This window comes from Triturus cristatus, chromosome 11 (assembly GCF_964204655.1).
Source record: "Triturus cristatus chromosome 11, aTriCri1.1, whole genome shotgun sequence".
NCBI lineage: Eukaryota > Metazoa > Chordata > Amphibia > Caudata > Salamandridae > Triturus > Triturus cristatus.
In genome coordinates, this window is record NC_140594.1 from 530,567,515 (window position 1) to 530,585,839 (window position 18,325).

At 46.9% G+C, this 18,325-nt stretch overlaps 1 protein-coding gene across 1 annotated transcript in view; it reads right to left on the reverse strand.

The window, feature by feature from the left end:
- The window catches only part of LOC146784520 (disintegrin and metalloproteinase domain-containing protein 9-like), a 1,652,657-nt gene that overhangs the window by 1,558,327 nt on the left and 76,005 nt on the right, over nt 1-18,325 (reverse strand). The window contains exon 2 of the mRNA XM_085632972.1: nt 8,736-8,809. Coding sequence (XP_085489098.1) covers nt 8,736-8,809 — 74 coding nt within the window. The remainder of the gene's footprint in view (nt 1-8,735; nt 8,810-18,325) is intronic.

An 18,325-nucleotide genomic window follows, 5' to 3' on the forward strand; every position in this document is an offset into this window, starting at 1 on the left:
TCGCCCAAGTTTCTTGGAACAGGCATATATCTTTGTCCTGGATGAAGGAACTCCAGTCCGGGCAATTCACTTTATTGCCCAAACCCGCCACGTTCCAGGATAAAATCTTGAGAGAGGAACAATTAATTCTCTCTATTGGTAAGTTTGGGAGCGCAGCCATTCCGGGGTCCTTCCCTACTGATAGGTTATTAGCTGAGCTGTCAGCTTGGGCAGCCATTGCCTCATTTATAATATGTGGGAGGGAAGAAATCCTAGCACAGGTCTCTCCATTTAGATATTCCTGATCGAAATTGTCCTTCTCCACGGCGATTGCTTGTCGTGCTTTGGTTGTGGAATTCCTATTTTGGACCATATCCTCCCCACCCCCCCATCTTATTTGGTCAATCCACCATATCTAGGTTGCTAAACCTATTATAGGTGGGAAGATGGTCATGTCGTGGAAATCTGGGAAAAGGGTGGACGCTTCTTTCACTTGGGGCCCATTTGCCTCCTCTCCTGGGTACTAATTCCCACCCCTCCTCTACCTGCTCGCATCTAGGAGATGGATAGAAGAAAGATAGAGGAAGCGATTGTATAGAGGTCCCCTGTGCATGGTGTGGCCAACTACATATGTGAGAAACAGTAAGGGGGTCCCTGAAATTGATCAGGACGCAGTCTCCATGGATTGATTTCCTGGTGTTACCTAGCCATGAGACTCTCCTCACCATAAGCACCTCGCTATGGATTTCTTCCGGGAGGGGCCTATAGGCAGAGAGCCAGTGGATTACCTTATTCTTCAGGGCCTCCACTGGTTCTCGCGTAGAAGGATTAAATTCTGGAATACCTGTTAGGATGACTGTGTATGGAATAGCCTCCGGTGGCAAGTTAATTGATCTATGTTTTGTGACATTGCCATGAGCCCCCAATGCGGGTGCAGCTAACTTCTCTTGCGGGCTTGCACTTACTGCGCAAGTTGTGGCTTGGGAGTTTGTAGCTTCTAAAATTGGTGGCGTAAGCTGTTGTGTTTGTGTAGGCTTAGATGGAGGGCGCCCTTCCTCCATTGGAAGCGCTGATGGAAGGGTCTTGCCAATACAGGTCAACCTTCCACTTGGGAGTTGACTAACTTTTTTTGAGGCGTCAGCTAATTGTGCGATTCCCTTTTGAATGTTCACTAAGCATGTTTCCATCTTTGCTAAACGGTCTTCTTGGGGGTTGAGCATTTCCCTCAGAAGAGTACCAATATCCAGGAGGGTGAGACCCTCCTCCCTCGCTAGAACATTTAAGCTGGGAGATGTCTGGGGCAGGGTGTTGGGAGGTGATGCCCTTTTTTTTGCTAGTTGACTTGACCCCTTACTGGCCGACCCGTATTGATTACCCTCACACATAGGATTATATTTTGGGATCTTGGGCTTTCGCCCTCCTGTGATTGGGGCCCTTCTTTTCCTTTTCGGGATAGCTCCTTCCCTCTCTCGCTGTGGTGACTGCACAGTCTGGTGGGCCCTTTTGGTAGTTGCGTCCCTGTTAGACGCACTTGCTTTAGCAATGGTTAGAGGGGTCGGTGGCTTGAGTGGTGGGAGAGGTAGTATACTGAGGTCTACAGGGGCGGAGATGTCACAATCGATAGTGGGAGTATTGAGATTACATTGGTCAGAATGGTCAAGCAGAACATTTATCCCCCCAACATCTGTTGTTGTGAAATCAGGCGTTTGTTCTGGGGTAGTAGCATGTCTAAGGGGTCCCAAAGAGGACCTCCTAACCCAATCAATTTCTTGCGAAATGCGCCTTTCTAGAGTAGTAATTTCATCAATAAGGAGTGAACCCGCCTTAGCAAAGTACGTGTCCAAAGTACCTTTTGCCGTCCCAGTGGCCATTGATGTTTTGCTCCTCGTTTCTCTTGAGGTCATCTTCCCGAGCTCGGAATCAAAGTTAATTGAGGAGTCCTGGGCCGAGAGGGGTGACACAAGCACTAACTCGCCCGTTCTCGAACGGCCTCAAACGGCCCGCTCTTTGCCCGGTCTTCGCCCCGTGCTGTGTCCCGTGCGCGTTCCGCTAGCGCGTGTGGGCGGGGCGTTGTAAATAGAGTAGAGGACAGGAGGAGGAGTGGGCGGGAAGAGGCCCCAGCTGCAGCGGTGATGGAAGCGCTGTGCAGGCTGGTCCTCGCAGTCCCACCGCCAGATGGATTCAACAGCGAAGGCTCCTCGGGTCCGTCAGTCTGAATTGGCCGGGTTTGGGCTCCAATGTCTCAGCAGTCAAAAGATGCAGCGAGCGGCACCCCTTGATTCTTTTAGGTTTCAAAACTTCTCTCTCTTGGTTTCTTTTTAATTTTCCATATAAACAGTTTTTTTTAATATTCAACAACACATAGAAGTCAGAAGTGCAACGTATTCTATCAACACACTTTCTACAACATTCTACAACACGTGCAGGTTAAAAGCTCAATCTTTTTGAACGTAACCATATTTTTTTGCAACATTTTCTCGAACATTTAACGGCACGTGCAGGTTAAAAGTTCACGATTGTTTTAAGTTCTAACATTGCCTTCCAAATGCAAGTAGCAGGTGTGGTTTAGTTGACAACTTTTATCCTATGATATGTACTCCACGTTGAAACTTCTTTTTCTTAACCAATCACAAAGATGATTTTCCACAAAACGAATGTGCACCCTACTTTTAAAAAAGAATGCTTTTCGTCTCCCAATCAGGTATCGTTTTGTATGGCAATAAAAAGTAGTTCCACATCTTTAAACATCTCTCTTATTCTACCAAGGAACTACAGAGCTACAGACATCATTCCATACCTTCCAGCCATACCTTCAAAATGCTAGTGTGGATCGTAGGACATAGCTATATTTTCTGGTGCAAGAGGTATGCAGAACAGAGACATTGACTTAGACCTAGGTTTACAAAATGTGGACATTAAATGGTTTTCACAGAGAGGATTGAAGTGACACCAATTATTGCCTTTGGTTAAAACCTGTTTGCATCTCCAACACCCTGACCTCATGATTGTGCACTGTGGTGGAAACGACCTAGGCACATTGACTGGGGTAGGTTTGGAAATGCTTATGAAGGTCACCTTTGGACAATTGGTGTTACTTTTCCCTCAAACTGTCTTTGTATTTTCCAATATATGTCAAAGACAGAAGTGGAAATGGTCAAAACAATTTTGTCCTCAGATTGAAAAATCTAGGAAGAAACTCAACAAAGCTGTGCCTGAATACCTCAGAGACCAAAAATGGGGTCCATCTACAACAACAACATACGTTTTGATATGGCTGATATCTACAGAAGTGATGGAGTACACTTCACAGATCACGGAAATCAAGTTTTCCTGAATAACTTGAAGCTGTGCATCCACACTTATATGTAGCTTCAACTACTCAACACAAGGGCTCTGCCACCCTATGACGGACAACTTAGGCCCGCTATTTTAGGGCCAGTTAACGGCAACTCCCGGACCCTCGCCAAAATGTATTCTCCACACAGCTGTGATGCAGCGGCCAGACCATCTGACTCTGCAGCACAGAGCTCTCGCTTTGATCACCACCTCTACTCCCCCATAGGGGTGAGTAGTTTGCGCTTTACAAATACCGTATTAATTTACCTTCGCACTCCCTGTACAACACCACCTAAGCACCATATACAAGTTGGACAAGTGTGGCACAGCGCCCAGAGCACATGATTTCACAGCATAGCAAACAGGCTCACGGTTTCATACCAGAGTCCAGCAGCAGCTCCATTTAGCAGCATGACACTCTAGGCAATACCTCACTTAATTTCCGTACCCAGCACTTGCAGACCAGTAGGGGTCAGTAGTTCACCGGCTTTACCCCAAGTCCATCAGCAGCTCAGCTTATGCCCCCAGCGCCATCAGACCCGTAGGAGTGAGTAGTTTGCACTTTACAAATACCAAATTGATTTGATACGCGCAAATTTACCTTCGCACTCCCTGTATAACACCCTATAAACACCATACACAAGCTACAATGTTCGAAACAAAAGTTCCTCCGAGTAGATATAACTACATACTGACACTACTTGGGCAGATGTGGCACAGCAGCCAGAGCACATGACTTCACAGCATATGACACCCTGTGTGGACTCACGCTTTCATCCCAGAGTCTGGCAGCAGCTCAGCCTAGCACCATGAGACTGTACACAATACCTCACATATTTTCTGTACCCCAGGACTTTCAGACCAGTACGGGTCAGTAGTTCGTCCTAGTAGGTATAAACACATTCTGACACTACTTCCACAGGTGTAGTGCAGCGGCCACGGCACATGACTTCACAGCATAAGACACAGAATTTGGGCTCACGCTTCAATCCCCGACTCCTGCACCAGCTCACTTTAGCTGCATCCGTCTCTAGGTAATACCTCACTTAATTTCCGTAGCCCAGCACTTTCACACCGCTAGGGGTGAATACTTCGCTTCACACCCAGTCTATAGCACACCCTAAACACCCCACAGAGGTTACAGTGCTCCTACCCTCCTCTTTCCCACTTTTTACACCCTTTTTTCCCCTTACTCGCTTCAACTGAATCACAAAATGGCGGCCAACACTTCCTAGTTGCAACAGCTCGCAGCGCTCACAACCAATAAGCAGCAAGCTCGTGCTCGTAACGCCTCAGCCAATCAGATGGCAGAATTCCCAAATATCGATATCTGTAAATTTCGATACTTCTCAAAAACTACTGAACGGATTTACACCAAATAAACAAAAGCGTGCTCTCTAGACCAAGACCCTTCTCCCTGCCAAATTTGGGGTAATTCCGTTCGACTTGTAGCCTTGTCTATAAGTTTTCTATGGAAATTAACATGGAGAAAACACGTTTTTGGACCCCCCTTTATTCTCCACCCACCCTTGGACGAATCACCCCCAAACTTCCAACATAGGATCTGATATGAACAAAGAATTAGTTTGGAAAATTTCATGAAGATTCATCAAACGACGCCAAAGTTATAAGCAAAACAAAAAATGCTCTTCCTATGGAAACTTGGTCCTAACTATAACTACCTACCGGCGACCGCTAGTACGGAAAAAAGGAAAAAAATAATTATAGAGATAGATATATATATAGATATATATATATATATATCTTACACCGATCCGGTGAGAAAGACGAGCCACTCCAGTTTTAAGATGCAAAGTTCCAAATATTTATCTATGTATATTCCAAAATATACCTCTGGGCCTCGTTTTATTACAAAAATAGATATGAGGCATTATCCTGTACTTTGCTGCAGAAGCGGTTTCTCAAATGAACTATTATCACTGAGATCAACACCAAGAAGGTTAGGAAGCGTTGTGATTTTAGTGAACGGATGCTACAGGCCATCACCACACTCTATGCTGTGCAACTGAGGGAATGATTCATTAACAATAATATTGTTTTTCCCTTTCATTTTACAAGCTTTGCCTTTCATACTAGTAAAAGTGCATAGTCATGTAAATACAGACATTGGTGACATAAAAATATATATATATATTTCCTGAAAAGAAAATATAGGTTTCAGGGGCGTTATAGTTAGTTGGACATTTCACTCGTACAAAACCAGAGAAATTCGGCCGTTATAGTTAGTTGAGCTAACTATTACTCACACCCCCGCAATGCACTGCTGATGACGTCACATATTACATCATTCCCGACATAGTCAGTGACATCACAGAAGTCCAAAAAGAGGAAGAAAGGTACAGAAAGAAGAAGGAGATATGGAGAAAGAACCAACAGAGGTGCAGAAAGAGGCCTTGTTGCAAAGTCATCCTGTGCCCTGGGCACCCCCCGACTTTTTGCTGACTAGTACTGGTGGTACCTGACTGACTGACCCTGGGTTCTGCCTAACCGTGCCCAGAGCCAGTGCTAAGCTGAAAGACACTTAGAATACAGTGAAAACACCTACATACACTAGGGTACACTATGGGTTGGGGTAACCCAGTGATTGGCATGACTTCCCCTGTAAGGCCCTAGTACATGATAGGACAGGGGGATTAAAACTACCTCTAAGTCCCTAGCATATAATAGGGCATGGTACTTTAGAGGCCAGCAGCCCTTTTCTGCACTTGCATGTGTGCACTGCTGAGCCTGAGGTCAGTTTAAAAGTAGCTGTGTGTGTGCAGAAATGAGGAAGAGAGGTGCAGGAAGAAGCAAGAGAGGTACAGAAAGAAGGCTGAAGGGTGCAGAAAGAGGCAAGAGAGGTGCTGAAAGAGGCAAGAGTGGTGCAGAAAGAAGCAAGGGAAGTAGAGAAAGAAGCAACAGAAGTGCAGAAAGAGGCAAAGAGAAGTGCAGAAAGAAGCAACAGAGGGGCAGAAAGAGGCAAGAGAAGTTCAGAAACAGGCAGCTGAGACGCAGAAACAGGCAGAAGAGGTGCAGAAAGAGGGAACAGGGGTGCAAAAGAAGCAAGAGGGGTACAGAAATTTGCAAGAGAAGTGCAGAAAGAAGCAAGAGCAGTGCAGAAAGAAGCAAGAGCAGTGCAGAAAGAAGCAAGAGACATGCAGGAAAAGGGAAGAAGGGTGCAGAAAGAGGCACGAGGAGTGCAGAAATCAAGAGGTGTAGAAAGAAGCAACAGAGGTGCAGAAAGAGCCAAGAGAAGTACAGAAGGCAGCAACAGAGGTGCAGAAAGAGGCAAGAGAGTTGGAGAAACAGGCAAAAGAGGTGTAAAAAGAGGGAACAGGGGTGCACACAGAGGCAAGAGAGGTACAAAAAGAACCAGAGGTACAGAAAGAGGCAAGAGGGGTGCAGACATGTGCAAGAGAGTAACAGAAGCAACAGCAGTGCAGAAAGAACCAACAGAGTTACAGCAAGAAGCAAAAGGGGTGCTGAAATAGGAAAGAGAAGTGAGGAAAAAGCAAAAGAGGTACAGAAAGAGAGGTGCACACAGAGGCACGAGGGGTACAGAAATTTGCAAGAGCGGTGCAGAGAGAAGCAAGACTAAAAGCAGAAAGAAGCAACAGAGGCGCAGAAAGAGACAACAGGGGTGCAGAAAGAAGCAAGAGAAGTACAGAAAGAAGGAACAGAGGCTCAGAAAGACACGAGAGGTGGAGAAACAAGCAAGAGAAGTGCAGAAACAAGTAAGAGAACTGCTGAAAGAAGCAACAGAGGCGTAGAAAGAAACAAGAGAAGTGCAAAAAGAGGCAAGTGAGGTGCAAGACGAGGCAAGAGAGATGCAGAAAATAGCAAGAGAACTGCAGAAAGGGGCAAGAGGGATTTAAAAAAGGGAAGAAGGGTGCAGAAAGAAGCAAGAGAGGTGCAGAAAGAGGGAAGACGAGTGTAGAAAGACAACAGGGACGCAGAAAGAAGCAGGCGTGGTGCAGAAAGAGGCAAGAGATGTGCATAAAAAGGAAATAAGGGTGCAGAAAGAAGCAAGAGAAGTGCAGAAAGAGGCAAGTGAGGTGTAGAAGGAAGCAAGAGAACTGCAGAGAGTTGCAGAAACAGGCAAAAGGGTTGCAGAAAGACGGAACAGGTGTGCAGAGTCAAGAGGCGCGCAGGAAGAGGGAAATGGGGTAAAGAAAGAGGCAAGAGGGATGCAGAAATTTGCAAAAGAGTTGCAGAAAGAAGCACGAGCAGTGCAGAAAGAACCAACAGAGGTGCAGAAAGAGGCAAGAGGAGTACAGAAAGAGACAAGAAAAGCGCAGAAAGAAGCAAAGAGGTGCAGAAAGAGGCAAGAGAACTGCAGAAATAGGAATAAGGTGCACAAAGAGGCAAAAGGGATACAGAAAGAGGCAAGATAGGTGCAAAAACAAGCAATAAGTGCAGAGAAAAGCAAAAGAGGTGCTGAAAGAGGTAAGAGGGGTGCAGAAAGAGGCAAGAGAAGTGTAGAAAGAAGCAACAGAAGTGCCGAAGGAGGCAAGAGAGGTACAAAAACAGGCAAGAAAGGTGCAGAAAGAGGGAACAGGGGTTCATAAAGAGGTAAGAGGGATAAATAAATTTGCAAGAGAGGTGTAGAAAAAAGCAAGAGAAGTGCAGAAAGAGGCAAGTGAGGTGTAGAAGGAAGCAAGAGAACTGCAGAGAGTTGCAGAAACAGGCAAAAGGGGTGCAGAAAGACGGAACAGGTGTGCAGAGTCAAGAGGCGCGCAGGAAGAGGGAAATGGGGTACAGAAAGAGACAAGAGGGATGCATACATTTGCAAAAGAGGTGCAGAAAGAAGAGCAGTGCAGAAAGAACCAACAGAGGTACAGAAAGAGGTAGGAGAGGTGCACAAAGAGGCAAGATGGGTACAGAAAGAGGCAGGAGGGGTACAGAAAGAGGCAGGAGGGGTACAGAAAGAAAGAAGAAAAGTGCAGAAAGAAGCATCAGCAACAGTTTAAGGCAAATCAAAAAAATGCTCATCAATGAAAAGTGCAGGTGAACCATAACTGCACAGCTGCATTCACCACTGTATAAGGAAGATAGACAGATAGACTCTTGATCAGTTTTCTTAACTTCTATGTGTTGAAAACCAAGCAAAAACTGAAAAAAGGATGTCAGTCAGTAGGCAGACTCATCAAATTGTCAGCGCTCAAAGCTGATCACTGACACCCCTCATAAAGAATGTCTATATTGTGAGTCTTTGACTGCTGGCAATTTGCCAGATCCAACTATCAGCAGGGTGACCTATTGTCCCTGTATTGTTTGTGTTTATGGGACTAGTTCTAGCAGCAAGTAAAGCTGTATCTAGGTCAGACCTACAAGCAACCTTTTGGCATAATCAAATCTGTTCACATATTATCATCAAATTATTTACACAATGAATTATTAGAAATGTGTAAATTAAATACCGTATTTTCCTCCACTCTTCCCAGCAACCTCTGTGGTACTGTAAGTTCAGAAACAGGCAACAAAGAGTGTAAGCCTAAGAGAAACAAATGGAATTATGATATCTATCGTTCATCACAGAGTGGGTAGACTACAAACATCATAAAAACTACAAGGTTTCTTCTTAGTAAGAGAACAACTGCAGAGTGCTGAGTGTTCATTAACTATGTGACATTCTGTATATTAGGATGCAGTAAGCAAAAACAGTAGTTACTTTTGTAAGGGTACTGCACTTCAGTGAATGACCATGATGTGATGACATATACATGAAGTAGAGCTAATGAAAAGAAACTAATTTTACATTAGAATGGGAGGTCTGCATTGTTAAAAAAAAAGGAACAAAGTTAAAGTGGCAGTAATCATTCCCTAAGACCGGATTATAAAAGTGCCCTCTCTACACTAAACTCAACACCGAAACGCCAAATAATCCTGATCAGGTTTTCCTGGCCTAGCTCATGCTTAAAGGCCCAAACCAAAATTCACAAACCTTTAGTTTAAAGAGATTCAATGACTCCCAATTTCAACCTATGTCAACTACCACAAAATGTACCTTATAAGACCCTGTTGTAGGGGACAGCTGTGGGGCAAGTAGGGGCTACTGGTGCTCAAACACAGGGGTTGGTGTTGTTTGCCAGTGAGTCCAGGGTCTGTCCTACTATGGCTCTACAAACAACCCTTTCGGCACATGACTCTCAGTAGTAACAATGCGAGCATTTACAGGCTTGTAAGGTAGGTACTGTGGAGGTGCTCAGAGCTCAACAATGAATCAATAATTCATTAAGGGCCTGATTTAGAGTTTGGTAGATGGATTAGCGTCCATGAGTGGGATGAGTACTTTTACACCATCACCCGGACAGACATCCCGTCCACCAAATTTAGAGATGTCTGCAGGCCTATATTTACAAGAATCACTGTCAGCCATGACTAAAGGTTGTCAAACTTTTCAAAACGTTTTTGTTATTTTAAAAACATAAAACTAATGACTCCCACACCCTGGGAGTTCTCTTAGGATGTGGGCATCAGTACTGATTTTTTCCAGTCACTTACCACCAGGTTTTCCTTGGTGGTGACAATCACTGAATACAAACAGAAATACACCAACCACCTTGAATAGGGCAGATGATGTAATGTTCCTCCTCTTTCGGGCCATGTCAGAACCCCTTACAGAGAGCCACAGGGAATGCAGGGGTTCCTGGGCCCAACCGTGGGCGTTGTGGCCTTTTGCTTCTGATGTACAGGGGCCCGACCTACTATGGATCCTGAACACCTGGGCAAGTACCCTTTCTGAACTTGAGTCTCAGTGGTAGACATGAACATGCAGTATAGGGCTCCTTCAGGGGGAAGGTGGTACAGATTAATGAACATGACAACTCAAAAAGCATGCAGCAGTAGAAATAAATCAGGGTCCACTCAAATATTATTTTTTTATACTAAAAATAAGTATTTTATTTTGAACTCTACTCATGCAAAGGAAGGTTATGAAATTTATAGACAACAACACATTTCCCCTTGAAGTATGGGCTATAGTGTTTCAATGGCAAATCCCTGTCCCACCCGCTTCTTACAATGTGATCATGGTTAATTCCCATTTACTAGTGGCTGCATCAGGGAATTCTCACAAGCAGGCTTTAACTCATAGTCAAAAGTGTCTTGGCGGTGCAGCGCTCTTAGCAGAGAGTCCCCTGGGGCCCGGTAGGCCTGTACTCAGTCTTACCCGCTCCAGCAGAGAGGAAGCTTGTAACTAGTGGCAAAATATAAGCCCCCCACAGCTCCTGCAGTGTGGGGGAGGCGCAGAGCTCCATGGGGCCCCTCAGCAACAGTGGTAGGTCGGAAAAAGTGGGGCCCCCTCCATGTACCATGCAGGGGGCCCCCTCAAGTTTTGTTGAGCCACTGCATGCAACGTTCTAGAGAGTCCCACTTCTGCAAGAGGTCTCACAGCACCGGTGTTGCCCGGCAAGCCAGCTGTACGTGGGAGGCACAGCAACACTTGGCAGGTGCAGGCTCTCCTCTGAGTCTACGCTGTTGGCTCCGGCAGCAATCATAGGTGTTTCTGCGCTCTTCTCCACAATTGTTTCGAGCACTTCTCATGGCATACGGGGTTGCCACAGCACTGCCACTCAAGGCCCTGACCCTTACCGCACAGCCATCTGTACCACAGTGGCCCCTTCTGGCATTCAGGGTCGCCGCTACAGTGTTGTACAGGCTTCGGTCCTACCACACAGCACTCTTACCATGGCTATCATCACAGCGGTCCTTTCCTGGCATATGGGGATCACCGACCTGAATCTGCACATGGGCAACGACCTAATCGGAGCAGCAGCCATCTCCTCGCACCAGAAGGCCACTTGTCAGGGCTCCCCAATGAACCTTGCTACCTCCAACGCTATTCTCTTCCTCACAAGGCACACTGTTCTTCCGAAGCAGGTAGGCGCTGGTGCTCCTGACTGCAGGGCAGATGGCCTGGATTTCCATGAGTGATATAACTTCACCCAGCAGAGAGACAGTCCTGGTCACAGGCAGAAGTCTTGTAGAGCTTTGCCTCCTCACACAGCCCAACTGGCTGCTAGGCAGATGACAGCTTTGGGGTCTCAACATCCCCTTCTTATAGTCCATTTCCAGACATCAAATGTGATTTTGGGTCCTAGTATTTGAGGTTTTATGTTGAGTTCTGCTTCTTTTGAAGTGAATACTTCGTCCCTCTCTCTTCCTCTTGTAGAGTCATTTGTCACGGCAGGAGATACTCCTAAGTGGATAGTCCCACAACACAAGCCATGGGAGTGACTTGAAATTACACCTTGTCAGCCACAGTGATATTTGCATCAAAAGGTTAACCTTGGGCTGTCAGACCTACTCTTTATGGTTCCTGTTTCAGCCTAATCTCCTTCCTGAGATGTGACCAGGTCCCTTCCTGGTGATCTCTCACTGAACAGAAGAGCACCCTTTGAAGTGTATGAGGGGAGTCTGTCTCTCCTTTCTCCAGTGTGTGCCACCCAGCTGACAGGAATTCAGTATTCACAAAACTGTCTGAAGGTAATTCTCTACCGCCTCATGTCATCAACAGGAAAATCTGGTCTTTCCAAAATGGAATCCAGGGTCCTCCATGTAATGTACCTTTACAGACACACTTGTACTCCGTGTATGTACACAGCACACACACTGCCAGCACAGTTTCTTCCATGTAATGTGCCACCCTAGGCAAATATACATTCAGAACACAGTCACTCTGTGCGCACTGCTCAGTACTGTAGCCTTTCTGCACTGTGCCACTTTCAGGTACAAAGACAGCCAGTGCACACATTCACTATGTACGCGCTGCTGAACCCTACCCCCTTGTGGTATTGTACTCCTTGCAGGTATACATTCACCATGCACGCACTACATAGCACTATATCTCTCATGTACGGGGACGCATACAACCAGTGCAGAATCACCACTCCTGCACTGTGCAACACTTCATATCTAACAGATTTAGGCCAAGGAGGGAGTTAAGCACACAGTAGCGGAACTTTAAAAAGTGAGTGAGCCTGTAGACCTCACTCCAGTGACAGGTAAACAAGAATTCACAAAGCCAGTATGTCTCAAATATGCAAGAGCTATTGGCTTGCCAATATGCTTTAGCAATGTTTTACACCACAGTGGCTGCTGTTCAGCATGGCAAAAAGGTATTGAGGTAAAGGAGAGTGGCATGTAGTGGGTACAGTAGAGTTGAGTGACATGGAGAGGAGTTGAGTGACATGGAGAGGAGTTGAGTGACATGGAGAGAAGATGAGTGACATGGAGAGAGGTTGAGTGGCATGGAGTAGCATACAGTATTGTGGAGTGTTGTAGAGGGAATAGGGTGTCGTAAAGTAGAAAGGCATAGACTTGGGTGGCTGACAGTGGAGCACAGTCTCAGAGTTGAGGAGAGTGTCCTAGGGTGATGTGGCATTGAGTGACCTGGAGTGGGGTGGAGTGGAGTGGCGTAGAGGGTGTTGCATAGAGTGGAGTGTTGTTGAACAGATCAGCATACAGCTAAGTAGACTGTCATAGAATGGAGTGGCATAGAGTGCCACAGAATAGAGTGGACTAAAGTGGCATGGGGTGGCATACAGGGAGTTGCATAGAGGGTAGTAGAATGGATTGTGACGTAGAAAGGCATACAGTGTCAGTGGAATAGAAGTTAATGGAGTAGAGCACCATGGAGTAGGAGTGCCATGGAGTGGAACAGAGTGGCCTAGAGTTAAGTGGCGTAAAGTACAGTGGTGCAGAGTACATTAGCATAGAGTGCACTGACATAGAGAAGCATAGAGTGCAGTTGCACAGAGTAGAGCTGTGCAGAGTAGATGGCAGTGGCGTAGAGTGCATTGATGTAGAGTGCAGTGGCGTGGTGCAGAGTAGAATGCGGGGTCGTAGCGTGGTGCAGGACAGAGTGGTGCAGAGAGCGTGACGTAGATTCCGGTGGTGCAGAGTAGAATACAGTGGCGTAAGGTGCAAAAGTTTTGAGTAGAGTAGCGTACACTTCAGTGGCGCAGCAGGTGGAGGAGACTGAAAAGGCTTTCCTTGAGACAGGTTGCCCTGCACACTCCACCAAGTCAGATCCGCTGCAGCGTCTCTGGAGATTCTGACGGACTCCCTGAGATCTGCCTGCGGAGGCACCACTTGAATGCCCTCATGTGCTAGCTTGCATGACTGACCAACAGTATGCAGGAAGGGAACAGACCGAGCAGGCGAAGGACCTTCAGGACCGGAACAACCGCTCCACTGTGAAACAAAGTAATCATATCCTGAATGTCGAGAATTCTTTGTGGAGGAGGAAAAGCTCGACATATAGTAGTATCCAGTACTGCCCCTGTGAACAGGTTGCGCTGAGAGGGCACAAAGTAAGATTTGGGCACATTTATTGAAAAACCTAAGTTGAACAACAGCTGAGCTGTTACTCGCAGATGATGAAGCACCATCTCTGGCGACTCCGCTTTGAGCAGCCAGTCGTCCAGATAGGGGAAAACTAGAATCCCCGCCCTCCTGAGATGAGCTGCCACCACTGTGAAGGCTCAAGGTGCACTAGTAAGACCAAACGGGAGGACCGCAAACCGATAGTGCTGCGACCCCACCGTGAAACGGAGATGCTTCTTGCACAATTTCAGGATGGGGATGTGAAAATACGTATCCTGTAAATCGATCGACACCATCCAATCTTACTGCTGCAGCGCCAGAAGAACCTGAGCAAGGGTTAGGATTTTGAATTTCTCCTCCTTTAGGTAAAAATTCAAGACCCTGAGGTCCAGAATCAGACGCAACCTGCCATCCTTCTTAGTGATCAGGAAATACCGGGAATAGCATCCCTGACCCCTTTCCTGCTCCGGAACCACCTCTATTGCACCTTTTTGTAGTAAAGCAAGGACCTCCTTCTGTAGAAGAAGCAAATGGTCCTCCGAACAAAAACCTTTGCAAGAAGGAGGAAATCACGAAAGAGAAGGGAGTACCCTTTCTCTACAAGTTTTAAAACCCAAAGGTCTGATGTGACCAATTTCCAACCCTGTAGAAAGTGAGACAACCGACCCCCTACAGGACCCGCATGATCCAGGATGGGGAATCTAGGGCTGCTTTCCTGCCTTACCAGGAGGAGCAGGGGAGGTAGAAGAGGAGGAGGAGAGACTGCGGGCAGAACCACGTTGGCGACCTCTGGTTCTTCCTCTATATGACTTATAGAGCGGATTTTGCTGCTGCTGCTGTGGTTGACGCAAGCCACAAAAGGAAGACCTTCCAAAACCACGATACTTTTTATAACCAAACCTCCTTGACTGGATTTGCAATCCCAAGGACTTCGCCGTGGCTCCGCTATCTTTAAACCTTTGAAGAGCAGAATCAGCCCTCTCCTCGAAAAGCATCGAACCATCAAAGGGCAAATCAAGAAGGGTAGCCTGATCATCCGGGGAAAATCCAGAGGATCTAAGCCAAGCTTGTCTCCTGGTAACTATAGAGGAACCCATAACTCTGGCCACTGAATCAGCCATAACCAGGCCCGACTGAATAACCTGTTGAGCAGTAGACTGAGCATCTGACAGAACCTCCATAAAATTTCCCTGCTCTTCATAAGGCAACTTGGGCACCAATTGCTTCGCTGAATCCATCAAAGCATGTATATAACGGCCCAACAAACATGTAGCATTGGTTGATTTAAGTGCCATGCTAGATGAAGAAAAGACCTTTTTATCAGACTGCTCAAGCTTCTTAGAGTCCCTGTCGGCAGGAGCATGAGGAAAAGCGCCTGAAGATTGTTTAGAGCAGGATGCCTGCACCACCAAACTTTCTGGAGACGGATGAGAAGATAGAAAAAGTGGGTCCGCTGGAGGCGCTCTATATCTTCTTGCCACAGATCTAGACACAGCAAGAGAAGATAGTGGTTTACGCCACACATCCATCATAGGCTCAGTTAAAGCCTCATTAAAGGGCAACAAGGGCTCAACAATTGAAGACGGCGAATGTAAAACTTCAGTGAGCAAATTAGGCTTATACTTAGCAGTAGGTAATTGTAAGTCTAACAACTCTGCAGCCTTTCTTATGACAGTATGATAAGGAGCTACCTCTTGAGGTGGAGAAGCCCTTGACGAAGAAAGCTCCCACTCAGGGGAGGTGTCCAGTCCACTTGCCTCTCGAATTCCTTCAAATTCATCTACAGATTCAGCTATCTCACCCTCTACAGCCTCCTCTCGCTGATACTGCTCCTCCTCCAATAGTCTAAGTGCCTCTCTCCTTAAACGAACCCTTGGTGTCGTCCAGTTCCGGAGCTGGTGTCGAAGGAGGATCAGAAGGTGGAATATGCGCCGTACGAGGCCGAGAGGAAAGCCCACCAGACGGCGCCGGGGACCCCATATAAGACGTCGAAAATCTTGGTGCCGGAAACTGCCATGACGGCGCCGATGGCATGAAAGGCACGAAGGGTGCCTGGGCATAGTGCTGAGGCATGCCCAAGTTGAAGGCCAGCGGACCCACGGGACCAGAAGGTGCTCCGGAGGGAAAGGCTGCCTTAGGAAAAACTCCATACATTGCATTTAAAAAATGCGTTGGATCCGAACCTGGAGTTGGAAACTGTGAATATGGAATCGAGCCAGCATCCGGATGAGGAGCATCCGACGTCGGAACAGCCGGATCCACTTGCGGAGCCACAGGTTCAATGGGCAGGAGAAGAATCATCCTGAACAAGGAAGCCCTCCAAATCTGGCAAACCTCTCGGCGCCAGAGACTGCGCCGGAATAACTTTTGGAGAAGGAAATCTCTCCGGAGTCACACAAGGAGATGGAGAAGATGAAGGAGACACAAAGTCTTTCTGACGACGTCGAGGAGCCAGCGAAGGAGACCTCAACGCCTTACCCTTCGTCGAACGGCACCAAGAACCATGCCTCCTCTTCTTGTGTTTCTTCGACTTCGACTTAGATCTTTTACGTCCTCTTCCTTCCTTCTTTGCCATAAAAAGCTTGGCTTCCCGTTCTTTAAGAGCTTTTGGGTTAATTTTTCTACAACTGGAACAGTCTTCCACGTCGTGATCCGACGACAAAAACCATAAGCAACCTTCATGGGGGTCAGTGATGGATATGTGAACCCCCCACACTCCCTACAGGGCTTAAACCCAGACTTCCTTGAAGACGACATCGCAACTGCAACAGTTAAAGATAAAGGAACAACAAAGTAACTCGACAAAATATGAAGAGTCCTAGAAAACCGTTAGGTGTCGACGGCGCGGAAAAAAGGGAACTAACATCACGCCAACGAGGCTCTCTTATGGCTCCGGTGACATCATGCGGAGTCGCGAGCGGGGCCGCAGCATTGCGACGTCCTAGTCGGCGTGGAGAGCTAGGAAAAAATTCTGCGGAATGCTGGCGCAGGGGATATTCATAAGGTGAGGAATCCACAGGCAGATGTATCCATCAGAATAATGTGGCATAGAGTGCAGTGACGTAGCGCACAATGGTGTAGAGTGATGTATTGTGCAGTGGTGTAAAGTGCAGTGGCTCATTGTAGAGTATAGTGACTTAAAGTGCAGTAGTGCCGATTAGCTGGCATAGGTACAGTGGCATAGAGCGAATTGATTTTTAGTAAAGTGGTATAGTATGAATTGCCATATAGTGCAGTGGTTTAAAGTAGAGTGGCATAGCAGAGAAAGGAGTGGCGCAGCGTAGAGGAGAGTGGCGCAGAGTGCAGTGGAATAGAGTGCAGTGGCGTACAGTAGTCTGTTTCAGAGTAGAGTAATGTGGATTGGAGTGGTGTAGGGTAAAGTATAGTGATGCAGGGTAGAGTGCAGTGGCATAGAGTTGACTGCAGTGGCGTAGGGTATAGTTGCGCAGAGTGGCGTAGAGTGCAGTGGTATCGAGTAGATTGTTTCAGAGTAGAGTGAAGTGGTGTACAGTGGAGTGGTGCAGGGTAGAGTTGAGTAGTTACTCTCTGTACAACTCAACTCTGCCCTGCACCACTCCACTCTGAAACAGTGACAGAGTGCACTGCTGTAGAGTGGAGTGGTGCAGAGTAGAGAGATAGAGTGAAGTGGCGTAGAGTGCAGTGATGCACAGTAGATTTGAGTGGCGTAGATTGCAGACGAGTGGCATAGATTGGTGCAGAGTAGAGTGCAGTGGCATAGAATAAAGAGGTGCTGAGTAGTGTGGAGCAGAAAAGAATGGCATAAAGTTCAGTGGCAGAGTGTGCAGTGCTGCAGAGTAGAGTGTCATAGTGCGCTGGTGTAGAGTGCAGTGGCGTACAGTGGTGCAGAGTAAAGTGACGAAAATTGTAATGTGTAGAGTAGGATGGTGTAGAGTGGCATAGAGTATAGCGGGTACAGTGCAGTGGTGCTGCGTAGATTGGCATAGAGTGCAGTGGCGTAGAGTGTATTGATTTTGAGTAAAGTGGTGTAAAGTGCATTGGCATACAGTCCACTGGCGTAGACTGGGGCAAAGTGCAATCGAGTGGTATAGACTGCAGAGGCAGAGTAGATTGTGTCAGAGTAAAGTGAAGTAGCAGAGTGCAGTGTAGAATAGAATGGCTTAGAGTGGATTGGCGTAGAATTCAATGGCATTGAGTTCAGTGGCGTAAAGTGGCATAAAGCAGAGAGTGAAGTGTTGCAGAATATATTGTCGTCAAGTACAGTGGTGTATAGTAGAGTGGCATGAATTGCACTGTCGCAGAATGCGGTGGTGCAGAGTAGAGCAGCGTAGAGTGCAGCAGTGCAGATTAGAGTGGTGTACAGAGCAGTGGCATAGAGTACACTGGGCTAGAGTAGATGAGTGGCGTAGAGTGCAGTGACGCAGACTAGAAGAGTGGAGCAGAGTGAATTGGTTTTGAGTAAAGTGGTGTACAGTGCATTGGCGTAGGGTGCAGAGGCCTAGAACACAGTTTTTCATAGCAGGATGGCATAGAGAGGAGTGGCATGGAGTGGTGTGAAGTGCAGTGGTGAAGGGTACAGTGGTACATACTAGAGTAGTGTGGAGTAGAGTGGAGTCGTGTAAAGTAGAGAGGCATAGAGTGGAGTGGTGCAGAGAAGAGTGCAGTGGCGTGGAGTGGAGTGGAATTGGACAACGTGGAGTAT